The 21,286-nt window shown below is 45.0% G+C and overlaps 1 protein-coding gene across 2 annotated transcripts in view; it reads left to right on the forward strand.

The window, feature by feature from the left end:
• PHACTR3 (phosphatase and actin regulator 3) overlaps nt 1-21,286 on the forward strand; it is a 99,851-nt gene that overhangs the window by 66,096 nt on the left and 12,469 nt on the right. For both annotated transcript variants that reach the window (XM_056507523.1, XM_056507524.1), the window contains exons 7-8: nt 805-1,052; nt 4,617-4,770. In XM_056507523.1, coding sequence (XP_056363498.1) covers nt 805-1,052; nt 4,617-4,770 — 402 coding nt within the window. The remainder of the gene's footprint in view (nt 1-804; nt 1,053-4,616; nt 4,771-21,286) is intronic.

Below are 21,286 nucleotides of genomic sequence, written 5' to 3' on the forward strand. Positions count from 1 at the left end.
ACTGCTTGGAACAAGCATCCCTGGTTAAAGTGCTTCATTTGGCAGCTACTTCATTGTATGTTCTTCCTGTATAAGGAGGCTCCTGTGGCACAGGAGTAGGTTTTCAAACAGGTAGAATCAGGTGATAGTCCTTGATCTGCTGCAAAAGAAAATTTCCCCACAGGATACCAACTGAGAGTAGCAAAGGTACATCCTGCTCCCAGTACGTGACAAATGCTGCAATTTCTGTGTCTCTTGGCTGACACAGGAGCACACACAGGATCCATTTTTAATAGAAATGTGGGGGCACATTGGGTGCTTTATCTGGGTTTCATTGGAAGCCCTCCTATATATCAGAGGAGGACAGAGATAACCTTTGCCATCCCAGAGCTTTGGAGTGAAGTTGGGATAATTTCTCAGTTCCCTAACAATTACTCCCTGAGGGAACAGATTCACATAATGTCATTTCCAGGCCCTGTTAAACCTTTGTCATGATCATACAATATCATATGAATATTTCATGCCATGCATGTTTTACAGCAGAAGGACGTGTTGTTGTGGGGTTTTTAATCACTGCAGTATATCTTGTGACCATATATCAAAGGAAAACTTTATTCACCACTCCTTCATGTCTCATTTTAATGGCAGAGGCAAGAAAATAGATCTACATTAGCCATTCTCCCCTTGAACACGTTTTGGGCCATGCTGAACTCCCTGCCCTGCCCTTTACGAGCTACAGGACGTTTTTCTCATTCTCATGTAGGTTTCTACTGCAGCTATAAAACTGTCTTTGTAAAATCTGGCCTGTGCATCTTCCACCCACAGCTTCCATGGAAGAGAAAGTAAAGGCTCTCCAAAAAAAAGAATGGATGTCCGTCCCTCAAGAACGTCGAGTATGGAGCGGAACAAAGAGAAGGAGAACTCGCTGAGTTATGGCAGTGACTCAGAAAACAAGAGGAACTCAGTTAAAGAGTCAGATGAGAACAAAGAAAACATGATCATGAACTCAGAGCTCAAGGAGGAGTCTGTTTTTTATCAAGATGAGGAAGTTTTGAATGATTCTGTTATTTCTGGTAAGGATAGTCACTGTATTACAAAGATAAACTCTCACAACCAAAGGGAATGCTCCAAAGGCAGCAGAAAATATTGGGAAGGATAAATTCCTTTACTTGTTACATCAGCTTTTTGAAGGACTCCTGGTGAAAAGCTGAAGTTAAATTGGAGTCTCAGTGATTGTCCTCCAGGCAGTGCACACTGAGTTGTGTCACTGTGCTTTACCCTCTCAGTTACTGGTGCACCCTTGCACTGCTCTGTGTGAACAGCAGCACTCCCAGACATCCCACTGTGAGCAGCCAGAGCTTTCTGTACACCCAGTGCCAGTGCTGCTGCTGCCTTGGAATTCCAGGGCTGTTATTCCATGCAGCGATGGTACACAGGAAAGTGATAGAGACCAATCAATCTAGGAAGGACAAACATGTAGAGAAAATACCTTAAAGAACAAAGTTTCTCTCCATTTGGTCCATTTTACCCCTTCTTGAGACATATGGGGAATGCATTTTATAATTCTGTGTAATTATTTAAGTGAGCTTTGGCAAAATAATCAGCTCTCATTAAATTTGTCATTCAAGGTTTTTAATGTTTTCCATGTTAGCACGACAGATTCAATCTGAAATGAATCCTTCACTCTCTTCATGAATGCATTAAAAGAAGGCAGGCAGAGGACAATTTATCAAAAATAATTGTTATAGCAGATGAAAGATGAATTTTAAAAGGTGTCTTTAAAAGCATGAGCCAGCAGACAGGACGTGAGTTCTGCTGCTGTCTTAAGACACCGAGTACCTCAGGACAGACTCCTGAGGTAAGGCAAAAAAAAAAAGAGTCCCTTGCCCAACTGCTGTGCTTTTAATGATAGATTAAAACATGAAAAATACCTTTTAAGTTCTATTTCTTTTTCTGGCTATGTGTGTAAAAGTGGCCTCCTTTGATAAAAATTCTATGAGCTAGAGGCAGCCAGGCAAAAAAACACATTATTGCCTACAAGCAAAACCAAATCAGAATATTTAACTATTGAAGGTGGATATATATTTAACAAATAGTTACTCATTATTATGATGATAGGAGGGCACTGGTTATTGTACAAGTTTCAGTGATGGCTAGAAGCAGTTCTGGGCTTTCTACAATAAGTGCTTGAGTTTTGGAAAATTCCTGCAGTTGAAGGAGAGTGGTGGTGTTCTGTGGATGGCTAAGGCCAATTGAGAAAAACAGACCTGATTCAAAGATACTTTGGCATTATTGTGGCTGCAACAGCAGTGCTGCTTGGCCCAGAGGATACTGAGCTCTGTGACTGATCCAGTCAGAGCAGGCTGGGAATTCCCAGGGCTTTTCTGGTGTGGAGGCGTTGCTCAGGTGCACCCTGTGCATTCCAGAGGTGCAGCAGACAGGGACAGCACCAGAACAATTCCCTAAACATCTCCAGAGTCTTTCTAGTTCGAAGAAATCTGGGCTGGTTTCCAAGTCAGGGAGTAAAAGTCTCCATTAATCCTGAGCTGCTTTGCAATCCCTGTACTGCCTTAGAAAGTCACCTGCTCTGCCACTGCCACCACGACAGGGCACAGTGCTGCAGCCCTGTGGCTACTGGGGGGTGCAGACCAGTCACATAACTCTGGAAAAGGCTAGGAATTGTGCCTTGGTTTTCCATTCCTACTCAATAAATCATTATTTGAAACCTCTGAATACGCAAGGCAAGATGAGCTCAAGAAACAACATTACTAGAATGCAGCCCACAACTAGTAGACAATTGCAGACTGATGCAATCAAGGTCTGCCCAGCATCAGGCAGAGTTAGGATTTGTTTTTGATTGATAGGACAGTGAATATGATAAAAAGAACAGTAAACATACAGGAAATTAATGTCATGATTCGACTGAATCAAAGCAGGAAGTTTCTGCAGGAACCTGCAGCCCCAGCATGACAAGGGTGTGGATTTCCCAAGCATTTCTTGTTGACCTAGCTGAGGTGTGATCAATCATGAAACAATCCAGCCAAAATCCTGCCTGAGATGGATGGTCAGGGGGCAGACTGGCAACGAATGTGCCTGACTGACCAAGAAAAATAACTGTTTGAAAAAGAATACTTAAATAAGAGTGTTTGCAGGTTCAGTTTCTGCTGAGGTAGTGATCAGGAAGGAATTTGCCTCAGGGTGCTGAGTGGGGCTTCACTTTCCTCTTTGTTCTCTAGTTTTGTTTTATTCATGTGCACTTATTCTCTTTTAGTATTTAGATTTTGTATGTATATTTGCATTTTAACCTGTTCTGGTAAATTATGTTTCATTATGAACAGTCCACCTTTGATTGACAGAGGGAGCTGACACTGTTAATTAGGATTTTGACCTCACTTCCTTTAAGGTCAATGACAAAAATCCTACAGATAATATCACTTTTCATGTCCCCAAGGTGCCCTGCCCTGGGACACTGCTGCAGCTCCCACGGACACACAGAGCTCTTGTCTGGAGCTCTGACATGACCAAATTCTTCTTATGACCTCTGTAAGGTACTCAGGTGAAACTGGGAATGTGTGCAGGGATTTTTCCAGCCTCAAGTGTCCTTCAGGTTGTTTCCAGCAGAAATTCTGTTGGTTCCTCTGCACCCACTGCCAGCTTGGTGGAGGCTTGAGAAGCCCTGTCAGAGTCCCAAGTCTGTGGCTTTGTGAGCCAAGTGCTTCTGATGGAGTCAGATATTCAGTTAGCAGAAGGCTCCCTCTGGCAGCAGCCAAGTCATTTAACTTCCCTGCCCATCTGTTAAATGTATATTTGCTACTTCAGACAGGGCTGTGTGCTTTAATTTAATTAATGCTTGCAACAGACTGTGAGAGCGTTTCAAGGAAGGTGCTAAATAAGGGCACAGCATTTGGGCTCCAGAAAGGGGTTTTGAGCTGATTATAGTTTCTGAAAAGTTTAACTTTAGACCAATGCAACTACCAAGAGATTTTTCACTGCTCACACAAGGATACCAAAATTACTCTGCCCCATTCTTTCCAGCAGGTAAATGTGGGAAGGAGATTGTACAGACTTCTTCCTCTGCATAAAGAAATTTGAGATCAGTAGTGATAATAATAATGGAGGTCCACAGATCCCTAGGAAATAAAACCCCAGTATTTGGGAATGAGAACCTATTTAGGATTTAGAATCTTGCCAAACTCCAGAGCCTCCTTTAAAAATAGACTTTAATCCTATCTCAAATGCCAAACAATAATACCAATTAAATGTCATTTTCTTTAAAAGTGAGGTGACCTTCTCTAGAAAAGGTGAAGCATTAAATTTAAAAAAACCCTAACCCTTTAAAGCAAAAAAGAACCAAAACAAATTAACCTCCTATTACACACTGTGCTCCCAAGATGAAACAAAGATTTAACTGCAGGAATTCCCTGAGGAGTATGTTCCCTCTGCATTTGCAGTGGTTTTGTGTCTGAGCCCTTCTCAGCTGTAGTGCTGCATTCTGACACTAATGTGTACAACTGCTCCTTGCACAGCACCACACAGATCACTGTCCCTCTGTGCCATTCATTCCTGCACTCCAGAAGTTCCTGTTTCATCCCCAGGAGCTGCCTTTCTAATAACTTTCCTTTCAATGCATGTCCCAGGTACTTTGCCAAGAAAATGCAAGAAAGAGCTGCTGGCAGTAAAACTACGGAACAGACCAAGTAAGCAGGAGCTGGAAGACAGGAATATTTTTCCAAGGAGAACAGATGAGGAAAGACAGGAAATCCGGCAGCAAATTGAAATGAAACTCTCAAAGTAAGTGTTGTGAATGAGAACAGGGAGGAGCCTCCTTTTACAAGGGAGCATCCTCTGAGCCCTGTCAGATGAGGCACTGCCACCCACCCCCATGCCAATGCCTGCAGGGAACCATCCCCAGACCAATACAGCACATTTTCAGCTGTCAATCAGCCACAGGAGAAAAAGGCCATACTCCTTCTTCAGTCAGGATTGCCTTGTCTTCAAGGGAAAACAAGACAGAAGTCAATTTGGGAGACAAAATCCTGCCAAATCTACCTGCAGCTTTGCTGCTGCAATCAGGATTTGGAGGTTCTCCAGAAAAGCCAGTGCTTTAACAAAAATAGTACTGTAATAATTATTTACCAATCCAATTTAGCTTTGTCAGCTCTAGCTGAATGTGAGGATAAAGGCAATTGTTAGAGCTGCATATTTGCTTACCCAAGAGAAAGCTGCTGCACTGGTGGCTTAAGGCCCTCACCTGAGGAAGGTGCTTGTGTAAGTCCAGCTGCAGGAACAGCAGGGATGCTCTGGTTTTGATCAGTAACCAGGGCAACAGGGGAGAGCTGTGAGAGAAACAGCATCACTGGTGTGCAGCCCAGAGCAAAGATTGAAGGTAACTGGGAGGCTCAGACAGCACCATTTGTGTTTTGTGTGTGCTTTTTTAAGAGCTGCATTTGGATATCTGCAAACATGAATATTTTAGAGGAGACAAAGTGGATTGTTAAATAATCTGTGCTGTGCTGCCCACACAGGGACAGCGAGCGCTGCTCACCACCAAAGTGCTTGGAATCAAATTGGTAAACATGAATAGAAGTTCATTTTCAAGGCTTATTAAATATTAAATATCTCAAGCCTCTCCTGAAAGAAACATTTATTGATATTTAGACTAACTCATTCATGTGCATGATTTTGATTAAACTTTACCTCTGGGGACAGGGAATGAGAACAAATGTGTGGATCAGAGCACAAGTCCTAATGGATCAGAGTTTATGGAGGAGAACATCTCTGCCTTCACCACTCCTGCCCTCAGCTAAGGAACAAGCTGCTGAGGGAGCACAGGGGAGGGTTTGGGTGCCCTTCACGGTGCTCCTGCAGCAGCAGAGATGGAGTTATGGTCCCTGCAGTCTCAGTGACTGCACAGCAGCACTTTGCACCCAGAGGGGAGCAGTGCTCTGTGCCAGGGGCTGCACAACTCAGTGCGGGTGGCAGATCCTGCCACAGAAAACATCCAGACAAGCAGGAAAGATCCCCCTACAATGTACACTGAGTTCCAAGAGTTACAGACAGGACAGATCATTGGTGTGTCCCATTAATACCCATCACCTTAGGGAGCAAAGCTGGGCCTTGATCATGCTGCCTTGCAAGCCTTGTTGCATGTGTTTCTGGGAAATACTTCACATTTCACCCCAGTATCATAAATTCCATTATTTTGGCCATTCAATAACTCATAAGATCTCTTCATATATTAATTTGATTGCTTTAAAATACACAAAAAATGGTTTCCACCCCACTGCATCCCTAAAACCAAGTTCAACCATCACAAACTATTCACTGAATGAAAAGATTGTCATATCTAGCCCCATCTCATATTGCTGAAATGCCAAGAAGGTCTCATCTCTTTTCAGCCCTGCCTGACTTCTCTTAATGTGAAAGGTCTGATGGAATTGCAGCTTCAGGTGTTGTAACTACAACCTTTATCTCTTCATTTTCATTTATGATTTGTCTTGCTTAATAATGAGCTTAAAGAAATACTATAAGGGATGCATCCCTAGACTCAAATGCCAGTACAAGGACTTGCAGAGGACACTGCTGGACGGGTGAAAGGGGCTGGTCACCACCAGGAGACAGGAAATTTGCTGTGTGTAGGTGAATGCAGCTAAGAGAGCCTCCCCTGCCTACTGTGATCTCACGCAGCAATCTGGGGTGCAGCCCACCAGTGTCACTGGTGATGTCTAGAGAATGGCTAAAAGCCATCTTTGTTCCAAGTGTTGGAAGCCAGGCCTTAATTTGGTTCCTTCTTCCTGGAATGTGGAAGATTGAGTGCATTTCGGGGAACAGACGGTGCAGAGATGGCTGGAATAGCCAGGAAAGGCAAAACAGATTGGGAGCAGTCTCCCACACAACTTGCAGAGCATATGTGCTGGCAGAGCTCAGCTCAGCTCTTAACTCATCCACCAGAATAGAACATGACCGTGCAAACAAGCTCAGGTGGTGGATGAATGCAGGAAAATATTTACAACACCACGAAAAGCAAGTGGGTGTCCATAAAACACAATGGCCAACCATGTAAAAATGAATTCTGGCAAAGGCCAAAGAGCCAAAGCCCTAGAGATATCCCTTTGGAGTTTCTGACTGGGACTCACCCCATGAAACCCAGGCCACCTCAGAGCCTACACTCAGAGCAGAGTCTGGCTGTGGTGTGGAAATGAAACCAAACTGGGAAGAATGAAATTCTTGGATGAGCTTTTGAGGTGTTTGCACTCATTCATTTCACTGGTACTTTTGCAGAACAGTCTTTGTGTGACAACTTGGAGGTTTATAGCTAAGGAATGTAGTGCTGGGGTGGGAAGTGCTGCCTGGGAGATGGGATCCAGTAGAAATGTCTGTTCTCTGCAGGGCTTTGCCATTACCTGTGCAGAAAAGAGCAGTACGTTGCTGCTGCTCCTGCTATTGTAACATTTAGAAAGCAGCAAATCATGAATCCAGTGTACCATCAGGCTATAGATCTGTGTTTAGCACAAAGAATGATCCATGGGCAGATTAGCAAGTAGTTATTCAATGGCTGACTGCATAAGAATGGCACATAACCAGGCAGTTGTTAACAGGGTCGATATTTTTCAGCACATTTGCAGGGGTTTGATGGTCTGTAGCTGCCTAGCAAATTACCTCAGCCCCACAGCTAACACAGCCTTGCTCTGTACTCTGGAGGGAAAGATTTACTGACATAGATAACGTGCAAAATACACCAAATAATGGTGTTTATATAGCTTTTAAAATGGGGAGACAAAAGAATAGCATCCTCTCAAAACCGCTGTATTATTTAAGTGGTTCTGGTTGTAACACATTTCAACAGCAGCTGTGAACCTGCTGAGAAGAGCAACTCCCTGCTATCACTCTGATGGGTGTTTATAAAGTCAAAGCTAAAACCCCTATTTTCCTTCACTTTCCCACTCATTCCATCTCAAAAGAGAGATTGGGAAATTCTGCATTTTGAGACAAATTCCACTTTTTCAGCAGTGCAAATCTACCGTCTTCAGATTTATTATTGACTGACAGCAGCATGAGGAGAGATTCCAGGATTCATTTATGTGCATCACTGCTTTTGAAAAGTGTATTTCCTGTATTTCGTGCTCCCAGCCAATTTAATCTACCACTTGTTGCCGTGGAAACATGGACTTCTCCCTCCTCCTCCCTCCAAAATGGCAATATTCCAGTTTTTCCTATGCTGTGGTGCTTCTCTTACTAATCCATGCATCCCCAGTGCCCCAGAGCATGGTGCACACTTGGAATACTCTACTGTGCATTAGGCAACAGGGCTCCCAACAGGTCTTGGTTCCATTATTATGTGTTCAGAGCACAGATAATAAGCCCTCGATGGAATTCAGTGAATTGAGAGCTCTTTGTGGCACAAGGCAGAAAAGACATTTGCAAGTACAATTGTTTGCAATATCTGCTTCCTGTCTCACAGACGCACTTTGTTCTAGCAGGGGTTTCAGCTGAAACCTGGGGGAGTGAAAGACTAGCTAGACTGAAGGGTGACTCAGGAAAAGGATGTTTAATTAAATTTGATATCTGTTTAGAAAGTTAATGTTTGAAGTGTCTAAGTGGCTCGTGCTTCTTGAGAATATAACCACGGTTAAAGACACTCCAGTATAACTTAATGTCTCAATGAAAATGCAGATTCCTGGAAAAGATTATACTTGTAATAGTCACTTCATGTGCTGCTTCACCTCCTTTGGTATTTGTACAAGTACACACGATGTGTGAAGTGGCACTTAAAAGATGATGGGGACGGTTTTAAAAACAGAAACTTAGGCAGAGGAGTCAGACAGGAAGAACAAAGGGTTTTTGTACACAGAGAGGAGCCAAAACTTGAGCACCTAAAACTGATCTTTAGCACATTGAAAACATTGGCTTGGGTGGGTGGATGGATGATGCTGGGCCAAGGTTTCCTGGCAACAAAAAGTGAAGAGAAGGCATCTTCATTCAGTTGTTACCACATCTGGAATCTGTAGTTGTGGCACTGCCCTGAGCTTCCTGGAGAAGCATTTTCGAGTTGACTCACCCAGGAACTGCAGATGTATCTAAAAGCACACCCAGATGAGACTCTGGTTTGTCCCTCAGGTAACAGAGTGTGAAGTTCACAGTGCTGCTGGAGACAGAACAATGCCATGCAAAAAGCACTTCAGATTGGCAGCCTAAAAGCAAAACAGCACCACAGCTCAGCACAGAGCACTCACAAAGACAATTTCACCTACTGACAGCACAAAAGCTGTACCATGTTTCCCAAGGACAGCACATCCAGTGCCACTTCTCCATAGAAATGTCTCAGGGCAGCTTTGCTCACTGAAAAGGCATCAGCTCTTCAGACTGAGACATTCAGCAGGGAACTGGGCGGAATGCACAGAACTTTGGGGAACATTTGTTTAGATGAACAAAAAAAAAGTAGTTGTACATGTACAAACTACTGGTAGCCCTAATGCAGAGGTTCAGGAGATGCTGAACTGAGCCCAGCCTAAGCTCACCTGGAGATCAGCAAGTTTTGTTTTGATGAATCTCCAACTGTGCTCTAACTCCCGGTCACTAGAGTAAAAACCAGGGAACTGCCCTAATTTCAGAAGAATGGGAAGCTTGACACAGATTCATTCCAGAGACAGAAAGGCAGGGGGGCATGTACAAAAACCAGATCAGCTGTCAGCACTAATTAGCTGTGTACAATTTAATGCATTTCATTATTGAGCAGGAACCATCCAGGTAACCATCTCGCTGATGCTGAAATAACTCCAGCGGCCGCAGCGTGGGCGTGTGTGCAGGGCTCAGCTCCTCACACGAGACAGGAGCTAAATATAGAGCCACAATTTAATTCTGTGGGCGTGTGGGAGCCCAGGGAGTCTCCTGTCTCCTGCTCTGCTCCAGCAAGACGTGATGCTGGCAGCGGGACCAGCTGGGGGCTGCTGTCAGACCTGCTCATGGCTGCAGGATTTTATTACGATGCTCAGTGAGGATTTGGGATTTTTTTTTAATGGTTTGCCCCTTTTCCATTATGGGGTGTGCTTTCAGGCTGTGGCAAAGAAAGATATTGTGAGGGATGGAGGGGGGAGCAGCAGGAAGAATGTGCAAGTGAAGCTGAGATTTTTTTTTTTTTTGTGCTGCCTTCAGGATTAAGAAGTCCAGATCCCAAGGCATTAATATTCCCTGTGCTCTTCCTTGGTGTCAAGGCAGTGGCACACAGCTAGAAACCTGGCTGTGAACCCAGTGACAGCACTGGCCTGGTCAAGGGACTGGGGGTTAGTGCTTGTTTTCAGAATTCCTGAAACAGCCTTCAGTGGTAAAAATGAGGAGGAAAGGGAGAAGACTCAAGTGCCATTAAGGTCTCCAAGCAATGAGTAAGTTCAGCCTCCTGTTTACATGGCTTTTCAAGTCCAAGTGAGCTGCAGTGCAGTTCAAACAAAGCATTAGAGAGGGTTCAAGTGCATCTGTACATTGTGTACCTTGACTACACTGTCCCCTTGTCTAAAGGACTGAGAAGGGTTTGTTCCCTTTCAGGCATTAAACTCCAAGAATAGAATGAACCTCACTAACACCAATCCCTGGTAGGCGAGTAAACCTGACCTCCCTGACTGTGCGATCATGCCAGGCCCTCTGAACAGCAGCTCTTGAACCAGAGGTGCTTCCTTGCTTCAGCAGCACTTGCACAATTAATTATGGAGCACCCAGTCAGCTCTGAGCAAGAGCCATGATCTGCAGCTGAACCAGAATGAGCAATTTGCTGTTTCAGACCAGCCCACAGCTCGTCTGGCAAGAATTTTTGAACACACTAATTCATTTATAACGGGTTGAACCACGGTTGCCTTAGTCTTGGGTTATTCTCTGATTTGAACATGAGCACACAACCCAGAGGTGCTCCAAGTGCAGGCCTGTATTGCTGAGAATTCAACATCCACCTCCTGCTGAAAATGGGGGGTATTTGTGCAAACATGAGGCAGTGTCACCTCAGAGGCAGTAAATTCTGCCAGGCAACAACATGAAGATCCAAATTCACTGGGCACAGCCAAGTAAAGATTGTCTTCTGGGAAGACACTATCTCATTACACTGCTCTGCTTTACTTCCCTGGCTCCAGTGCTGGGAATTCCTAATCAAACCTGTTTTCCACAGCGCAGTGAAGGCAAGGGCAGCAGGTCAGAGCACAGCAGGCAAGCAAAGAGCAGAGCAGCAGGTGGAAACACAGATAGGAATATACAGGGCCTTTTCTGGGACACAGAGTCAATTCCTCGAATAGATCTGGCATAAGTGGCACAAGTGAAACTAGAAATAAAAAAATCACAGTGAAGAAAGCTGTAAGTATCACAAGGCAGCACAATCACGTAAATAAACTCACAGGAAAACTGCTTAAGCAAGTATCATTGAGTAAGGAAAAAGCCTTTTTGGGAAGAAAACAGTGCACTTGTTTTGTCCTACCAACCCGCCCACTACCAGCAGCACATGCTCAGCTCATCCCTTCCCAGAAATTGGGCACCTCCACACGCCTGAAGATCTGGGCTCTACCCCTGTGGTGTGACAAGCAGTCATGAACCAAAGAGGAAATGCATAAAATGCCAGTAATAGTCTGTAATGCTTCACCTTACACTGGATTATGATTCAGGTCCTTGAGCTTGTGTGGGTCTGCAGTACAAGTAATTACAGGAAGAAATTGCTTTAATTTAATTTGCAGAGCTTAATCAATAGAGACCAAAGTAAGCTGCTTTGGTTGTCACAGTGATTTGTGCTGTTGTGGGATGAAAACCTGACCAGAACAAGGTGCTGTAACTGTTGTGAACTCCTGAAAACCCAAGGGTTGGGCAAGGAGGGATTCAGGCATTCACAGTGCCAGCCCTCACTTTGTATAGGCATGGTCACTGTGTCACTGACAGGATTTAGGATTATGCTTTTTTTGGGTTGGATCTATTAATGAAATTCAGGAAAAATGTTTTTTGCACTTAAAGCCAAGCACTTACTTCACTTAGTTGGAACAGAAGCCAGATGGGATGGACACTGTGTATCTGCAAGGCTGTGAACTGTGTAAGCACAGTCTCAGCCAGAAAGGGGTTTGGCTGCATGTTTTTTAGCACATCCATTTCAGATGTGCCACTTGAAAGCATTTGAGAACAAAAGAGGGGTAAAGTTTGGATGTTGTATTGGTTCTCCTCCCACCTGCCTTTTAAACCTAAACAAATTTATAGGTAGACTGAGTATCAATGAGTGTCACCATGAATGTTGCAGTGAATTTCCTTCAGAATACCTAAATGGTCACTTCTCCCACAAAATCTGAAATGTGGCTTGGTTTGGAGAAGAAAAAACCTCCTCACTGCACACCCTGTCCCTGGGGGCACAGCACTGAGTTATCCCTGCTTTACAGGGGGGTTCTCAGATGAATCACCTGTACTTTCACATGAAGAACTTGATCATATTTTTGAGCTCTCTTCCAAGAAAACTGTGTCTCAGTGCATGTGATCCAAGGAAACTGTAATTCATACCCTGCATTTTCTGGTTCACCAAATTCTGTGAGTTACTACAGTTCCCTCCTCCTGCAGCTCCGAGCACAACTTCTGTAGCCTGGTTCATTCAGGATCCCAATTCCTTCAGGAATCAGGCTTGAGCTTGCTGCTTTCATATAGAAAAAACTGGGTCAGTCTAGCACAGTTTCTATGCATTTGAAATAACTTCAGAGAAGGTGAGGGGGGAGAAGAATGAAAGAAATAAATATTTAGAAAATAGAAAGTGGGGGAAGGAGAGAAAACAGGTCAGAAGGTCACTGATTTTCCTCAAGCACTGCTCAATAGATGATGTGCAATTATATCAATTATTAAAACATGGCTCTAGCTAAGTCTTTCTGATTCCATTGCCTGTGCCCACCTAGCAAGCTGCAGTTGTATAATCAGCTACTTGAGCTACTTCAGTCAGCCAGAGTTACTGCAAGTTTCCTTCAGTATCCGTTTTTCAGGATAATTAACTCATCCAAGCGGCCAGCACACTTCCTTGACCTCCCCAGACTCTGGAGAGTTGTTTTTTTCCTGGAAAGCACTCTTCTTTTCTATCTTTTCCCTTAGCTCTCGCATGTAACACACCAGAAAACAAACAAACAAAAACAGGTACTCCCAGGTTTATCAATCCAGGCTCATGGTTTTATCCAGTGAAATTAAGAAGAAATGGACCACACCTTTGGAGGCTGAGGACCTCCTCCTGCTGAAAGTTTACTTATGCAGAGGATATCAAGGCAACTGGGAAACAAGAACCACCAAGTTAGGAAAATCTAAGTCTTAAATCACAATAGAAACAAGTACTGCAGTCTGATTTGTCCATTGCTCTGCAAAGATGTGTCAGTTATTTTGTTTTCTTAAGGCTATACAGAATACTGCTCAGGGAAGAAACAAAGAGCAGAATAAAATTTGAGTGCCTCACTGCAGAAAAAGCCTCTCAAATCCAAGACTGTATTGCTCACAGATGAGCCAGTGTCATATGCTTGAGATGATCATATTCATTAAGCAAATTAAATTCTGAATGAATTAATATTTCATTAGTTTCTCAGAAATTATGTTTAAAAAATGAAAGCCAGGCCCTCAGCAGACTCTGCAGAAAGCAGCTGGCCTGTTGCACAGAGAGCAGCCTAATTTGAGGCTGTCTGCAAAAGCCACATTCTGGCCAGGCTACACTGCAGCCTTGTTGTAATCATCACTGGGAGTGTCTGCAGCACTTCCAAATACCACCCAGCTGGGGAAAAAAAATCCTCCTCAAGAAAGGATAAACAAACCAGGACTGATGTGGTAAAGGAAGTTATATTTGTGGGCGTTGTGCAGTTAAACTTACAGAAATCCCTTTATCAGCCTGTTTACACCATAAAGTAAAAGGTAACAGAGAATGGTGTGTGTGGAAGTGCCAAGCTCAGGGGTGATGGGGGCAGGAGGCCCAGGGTTAGCAGGAATTTTGGTGGAGAAGAGGCCCAGCACTGCAATGTTGTGACTTGCTGTGCATCAGCTGCCATGCCAGGAACAGCTGCAACAGGCAGAAAATCAGGGTGTGAGGGAGGGTGTGCACAGAGCCAGGGCTGTTTGAGCCCTGACAGTCACTGGCAGCTTGCACAGCTCTGCCTGTATCCCCACCCTGCAGTCCCTCCTCAGGCAGGGAACAGCTCTAAGGGCAATCGCGGAGGTGGCACAATGGGATCCTCTCCTGAGAACACTCACAAAGGTTTTGCGTGGCAGCCTTGAGCTTGTCAGTGAGAGACAGGGCATGTTGTGCCACAACAAACCACAGCTGCAATGCCCAAACATCACCTTACATAATGGAATTCTTGCATTTTATTCAGTTGAGTAGCCCGCATTTCAGAAGATCAGAATATTCTGTGTGAAATTTGCCAACAAATTCTATTTGGATTTTTGTGACCATAACTAAACAGAGGATCCTAAATGAAGTTAAGGAGGGTCCCAGAAAGCTCTGGGGAAGAGCAGACAGAATATGAGGATGACATTTTAAAACTCAAATCCTGTCTGTATTTTCCTGTAAGTTAGCCTATCTGCAGTGCTCAGTGTCACACTTAGTGGCATCGAGTGACAAGTATATCCTCACCCTGTCCAATTTAAAAAACAAAGTAAAACAGAATTACTGAAATACCACTTGCAGAGGGAAGTGAATAAATTCCCAGAGGGGCTGCAAATCTGTTTTTTCAGACAAGACAGTTTTGCACATTCTCCTATTCTGTACAACAGAGATAACCACACAGACCAGCTTTGCAGAGCACTGTGAGAGCTGCTGCTGAAAGAACCACAAAATTGATAATTACTGAGACCAGAGGACTTGCACCCTTGCAGACTTTTTGGGCCACATCTTTGAGCTGTCAATGGCATTTATCATTTCACTCTGCACTGAGAGCAGGAACACTCTTTGTATTGAAAAATCAACAGATAACCTCAAGAGAAATTCTGAAAGAGGTAAAATATTAAAAGCAAACAAATGGGAGTGCAGTAAAAGGCAGGATTCAGAGCCTGCTGTGGGCAAAGACTGGTGTGGCTCTGGCCAGCCAAGGTCAGTGACTGTGAGGCAAGGCTGTTGGTCTAACTCTGTCCTGGAAAATCCTGGGCCAACAATATTGTGCACGAGAGGAACAGAAAATAGTACAGCAGATGGTGAAATGCTGTCTGAAGGCAGGGAGATCCCATCCTTTTGGAGAGGCTGTGTGGGTGAGTGGCAGGCGAGAGCTAGAAAGCACTTGCCTTGCCAGGGGAGAGTTCCCACAGAGGTTCCTGCAGCCTGGGAGCAGGTGTGCAGCCACACACACGGTCCCAGCAGGGCCTGTCTGGCCCAGCAGCATTTGCAGCTTCAGAAATTGCTGTCATTTAGGTTTTTCCTTCGGGGGTTACACAAAGTACTCAGAGAGTGCTGCATTTGCCTTGATTTACTTCAGTTATTAAGAAAGCTGCTCCTTGGCATCAAGCCTGACACTACAAGGAGTTTGCAAAAAGTGCCACAGCATGTCCCCTCTTGCTTGGAGCTGCTGGGTTTGGAGGTTCAAGCTCACACAGCTTAATGCCCCCAGCTCTGGGGTAAATCCTCACTGCTCCTTGCAGAGGGTTGTTTGTCACCTCCCAGACTTTGCAGATTGCCAAAGGGCCTTGATGCACAGGTGACAGGGAAGGATGTTCTCCAGAAGTCACTCCTCATGGGGGAATCTCCAGCAGCTCATGGCAAGAAGGGCCATTCTCGAATCATTCTGCATCGAGTGAGGGGGAGGAGGGGCATTGACACACAGCTGACAGCCCACACACACCAATACTTCATCTGTCTCTGCAAATCCAGCTGTGGATTCTTCCAGTGACCCAAATCCCACAGTAGCACATTGCAGTGGCATCTGTTGTAGGGGCAACTGTTGATGGATTAAGCACACAGTACTGCAGGATCTTAGTGCAGCCCTGAGCATCCCAGCTGAGGCCAGGACATTCTGGGACACTTCAATCCATGGACAATATCTCTATTTGTTGCCCTCTGAAAAGGAGCTAGAGCTACAGACCAAACTGATGTCTCTCTGTCATCCTGTGCCTGTCCTCACTGACTGCCATGGTTGAAATTGCACTTCTGGCTTTCCAGGAAATTGAGCCATGAGCCTACAGACATTTCATTTGTACAGGGCACAAAAGTAGCTGACAAGCCAGCCTCAGCCTCCCTGGAGGAGAACAGGCACAATTATTGTATTAGGGATTGTTCATACAGTGAAGTTAAAACCTAGCTTTTTTATTTTCTTACCTTTCCCCCACTTTTCTTATTTTATTATCATAACCCAGTAAGCACTAGAAGTATGCAACTGCTACTAGGACAGGAAAGTCACAGGTCAGTGGCAGTCCCCACCACTGGGCTGAGACTTGTCTCTATCTGCTGCTTATTTCAGACTCCCTGCTGCTGCTCATGCAGTTGCCATCAGAGTTGATTTTAGTATCATTTCAGCAGTGGCAGATGTCTTATTTAAAATGATATCATGGCAATAAACACATAGTGAGATAGAACTAAAACCCTGGGATTTATATGATTGCTTTTGTTTGCCTGTCCTGAAGCATCAAACCCACAATGTTCTCGATTTGCCCAAGTCTGAGATACACAGCATTGCTTTTTGCTTTTTCATTCTGCAGGAACACAGGGCTCCAGAGTTTAATACCTATTTCAGAGGGAAGGGAAAAAAAAAAAAAATCTATTGCTTTACAATGAAATATCATTAACCATCTTCAGTGACCTGCACAGTGTGACCAGGTCATACCCAGCATTGATTTCTGCTAGAAGAACCTTCAATGCCCATTTTAAACCCAGCCTGAAGCTCTCCTCAACTTTCAGCAGAGGAGGGGCACTGGGAGCTGTACCACTTGCTCTGTTATTTGAAGAGTGTGTTCTTTCAGAACTTTGCCTTGCTGAGCTATTTTTAGTTTAAAAGTATTCCCCAAACCAGCTTTTTGCCCAGCTGCAAGGCAGAGAAGTGAGAACAGGCTGCTGTTCATGAGAACAGTGCTGCTCACGCTGCCATTGCTGCTGAACAAGACACCCATCAAACTACAGACAGGGAACACGTCTTTGGCTGAACAACCCGTTGTACTTTTGTCACCCAAATGACTAAATATTGTAATTTTATAACAAACAGGACAAATCCACTATCTAGCAGCTCTGTTAAACCACAGAGGGGGAAGCAGGTGGAAGGGAGAGGAGGAAGCTGCTGCTCTGAAATAAGCACTTGTTACATTTAAATCCCATGTCAGGATGCTGGCTCTTGCATATTAACTAATAACTCAGATGAAAATGAAAGCCATTATGCTGTGTTGGTCCTACAACGTGCAGCAGCATCCTCCAGGAGTCCTTATCTGAGTGTGGAGAGGGATATGAAAGCAAAAGCCTGCTGAAGGTGGTGGAAGGATGCTGCATCTGCACTGAGCTTTGCAGCAGGTCTTTGAACTGGGTCCTGATCTGCTCCCAGCTGTGCCTGGCCTTTCTTCCTCACACCTTGGGAAAATTAGGCACCCAAAGGTCAAATGCAGCAGGGTTTTCACAGGTGGTGAGAACAATGATTACCCTCAAGCCTTCTCCACCTGAATTCTCTGACACAATTAGATCCTGGCTGTGTTGTTATTTCAGCCCACACAGTGCTTACAGCCCTGTGCAGTAACAAACCTGTCACAGGGCAGGTCCTTCAGGGACAGTGGGTTATGATACAAGGGTCATGCTGGGCACATGTGTGGTTTCTATTTCAGCTGAAATCTGAACTCTTTGCAGGGCTCCTATCACAGAAATGATAATGGTGGGCAGCTATAATTGCCTGACAGATGAGTGACAACATAATTAACTGAACTCGTGCTGATAAGCAGCTTTGAAAATCCAGACAGAACTAAAGGCCAAACAAATAAATAACACACGTAATTAAGGCAACATTTATAGCCTCTGTGTTTATCTGCAGTTTTCTTATTTGGATGCAAAAAATAGTTCATGATGGCCCAGAAACACAAATATCAGGCAATTTTAAAGAATGTAACTCACAGCATTTACCAAACCAGTTCACCCTTTTCACACTGCTCTGAGCTCCCCACTGTCACACAAAGTCAGCAGCTGCTCTTAGGAAGATACTCTTGGATGCTCCAAGGGCTGGAGAACCTCTGCTTTGGGGTTGTTCAGCCCAGAGACAAGAAGCTTCTAAGGAGACCATGCTGGGGCTTTCCAGGGATTAAAGGGGGTTTTAAAAAAAGAGGGAGAGCAACCTTTTACATGGGCAGATAGTGATAGGTCAAGGAGGAATGGTTTTAAACTAAAGGAAGGTCAGGTTAGATTAGATAAGAAAAAGAATATTTTTACAGTGAGGGTGGAAAAACACTAGAACAGGTTACTCAGAGAGGTGGTGGATGTCCCTTTCCTGGAAACATTCAGTGTCAGGTTGGATGAGGCTCTGAACAACCTGATCTACTTGAAGATGTCCCTGCTCATTGCTGGGGTGTTGGACAAGAAACCTTTAAAGGTTCTTCCCACCTCAAACTATCCTGATTCTATGATTTTCCTGTTATGGGAAATGCTGGCACATCAGTTCCCACTTTTTACATGATCCAGAATTACCTTGGGGTAAAAACAAGTTTGTGTCTCGGTGTCTGCCTTCTAATTTTGTACAGACAGTAACAGAGAAGTCCCTCCCACCACGGATTTACTACTACCCATAATTGTACATTGCAAGCAGGCACAGTGCAGTGCGTGGGTGACTCAAAGCCCTGGCACACATCCTCTTCACAGCTACTTATAGGAAGGATGAAAATAAACTTCTAGTTGAATTGAACATGATGTTCTGGCAACAGAGATGCCAATTTAAGAGGCAGAGCCTCTGCCTCCTGATGGGCAGCAGACACAAGCAGCTTTATGAGAAGCAAAACCAGGGTACTCCCATTTCTCCTCCCTTTGCCTGGGATCCTTCCCATCACCTCCCTTCCCGACTCATCTGCAAAACCACCTGACATGAGGAACAATCAATGCAATTGCTGCTGGCTACAGCTCATTTACTGATGGCTGGATTGACTGCTCACTTGTCAGTCCAGGGTCCACAGGCACATGCACGTGTCCAGGTCTACCCAGTTCACTCCTCCTTTTGGAGAAGATCATCAGAATCACATGGATCTTATTAACACCAGCAACAGGATTTCAAAGTGTAACTTTTGGCTTTAGCTACAAATCTGAAAGAAATTCAGTTTTCTGGCAAACATACACACAGATATTGTGCAACAGATTCTATGAAAAAATACATTTGGGAAACAGGAACACATTTTGGGGATAGATAAGAAACCACACAAACCTGAGCTGTTTTTCACTGGATTCTGCTTGAATGCTTGCTTGAGTCTGCCAGGCAGGGGAGATACAGACTAATAAGAGGAAGGAAGGACTGTCTGAGGTGAGGGAAGTCAGCATAGCCCCATATGCACGCAGTGGGGGCTGTACCTCTTCCAAATTGGTCTCTGATCAGCCATTCCGTGCCCACACCTGCAAGCCCTCAGCCTGCTGTGGCTTTGCTGGGATGCAGTTCCCATGAGGGACAAAGCAGACACTGCTGAAGGTATTTGTGAGGGCAGAGGACTTGGCAGCAGCTCCTGCTCACAGGACACATTGATGCATTGCCTGGCTGACATCAGCCCCTGGGTGCTGGTGACATGCAGATCCTCAGCCTGCTGAGCACTCAGTCACCTGTAGCTGTCCAATATGATCAATCCTTGTATAACAGTGGTTCTGAGATACTCATTCCCTTCAATGTGGAGGAGCAATCTGGCAGTGTGAAGCAGATATTGATCTCCAGCAGTCAGAGGCACATGTGCGAGTTTCTGGGCTCACAAATGCGCGACCTTGCTCCAGAGGGAACGAGCCCTTTGTGGCTTTACCCACACTCCAAATCCACATCTGCACACATCAGCACCATCACAGCAGGGCTCTGGTGGCAGAGGGAAGCCTGTTTTTCTGTAATTGTACACCACACATGCTCACCAGGGGAAAAAGCCAGGCACCACAGCTCCCCTGCCTCTCCGAGAGCCAAGGGAGCGCTCATGGACGTCAGAGGATTCCCGTGTGCACCTTGCATGGGGAAAACAAATACCTCGAGGCCATGTGCAAACTGTGAACACCTGAGGTGCCCTGAGACCCAGAGCAGCTGGGGTACCTGCAGGGTGTTCTGGAGAGAGCCACAGGTGATTGAGCTAACTTGCAGTGACCTGCTCCTCTCACCCACAGGAGTAACACTGGCAGAATATGGAAGCAGGCATGGCTTTTGAGAGATTATAATAAATACATATTGTCATCTCTCTGAGCCCAAATTACTGGAGAAAACATTCTAAAAGTAGTCTGAAAATACACCTAGAACACTCCCCAAGCTTCAAACAACTGAAGAACACCTGCTGCTTTGAAGGTTTATGCTCACTTTGCACAGAACAGTAACACAAGATCTTTGCAATTTTTCTGAACATGAGAAATAGCTGCACATGAAGTGCTGTGTGTCCATCCCATTTTACCCCACACAGTAATGGTGACTGCTGTAGTATTATGAGAAAATGTTGGTGTCTGTCCAAACCTGGAGCATCTCTGACACGTGTGCAGCAATCTCTGAACTGTATCCAGACACCACTTAGAGCAAACTGACTCTGGTGCCTCCAGTTGTGCTCAGTTTCCCAGAGGCAGCTGCAGTCCCCTCTGACGTGCTGCCAGTTCAGCTTCATTTACTGCTGCTCTTGGCATCCCTTGGCTTAAACTAACAGGAAAGCAAAATCCTGGACTGAGCACTCTTTAACATGAGACATGGCAGTTCAGTGACACTGTGGGGGAATCTGGACAGAGTTTCAAGGAAGTTTCGAGACCTTTCCCAAAAGAACTGGCCCCACAGGTGCTAAGAGGAAGCACTCCTGCCTCACCAGGCAGCACAAAAACACCCAAACGTAGGATTTCATAACACCCAAGTACATAAGAGCATTAAGTAATTTCCTGGAAGCAAGAAATAGATATTGAAATCAGCTGAAAGGAAATCATTACTGCCACACAACAGAAGTGGTGGACTACACGAGTGCTCCCCATGGAGCTCACAGTCACTTTGCTGAGGTGAGTCCACGTGGGGCTGTGAGCCCCTGGGTGAAAAAAGAACAGAAGTGCAAAGCACAAGCCATGGCCACACTGTGCTGCAGCAGTGCTGGAGCCTCCTGTCCACCTCAGCCCTTCCAAGGGCACTCCAGCCCTGGTGAGCCCCAGAGCCATCCTTGCTCAGGGGCAGGGACTTCACTGAATGCCCAGGACAGGAGCCAG

The sequence above is a fragment of the Oenanthe melanoleuca genome, chromosome 20 (genome assembly GCF_029582105.1).
Source record: "Oenanthe melanoleuca isolate GR-GAL-2019-014 chromosome 20, OMel1.0, whole genome shotgun sequence".
Classification (NCBI taxonomy): Eukaryota; Metazoa; Chordata; class Aves; order Passeriformes; family Muscicapidae; genus Oenanthe; species Oenanthe melanoleuca.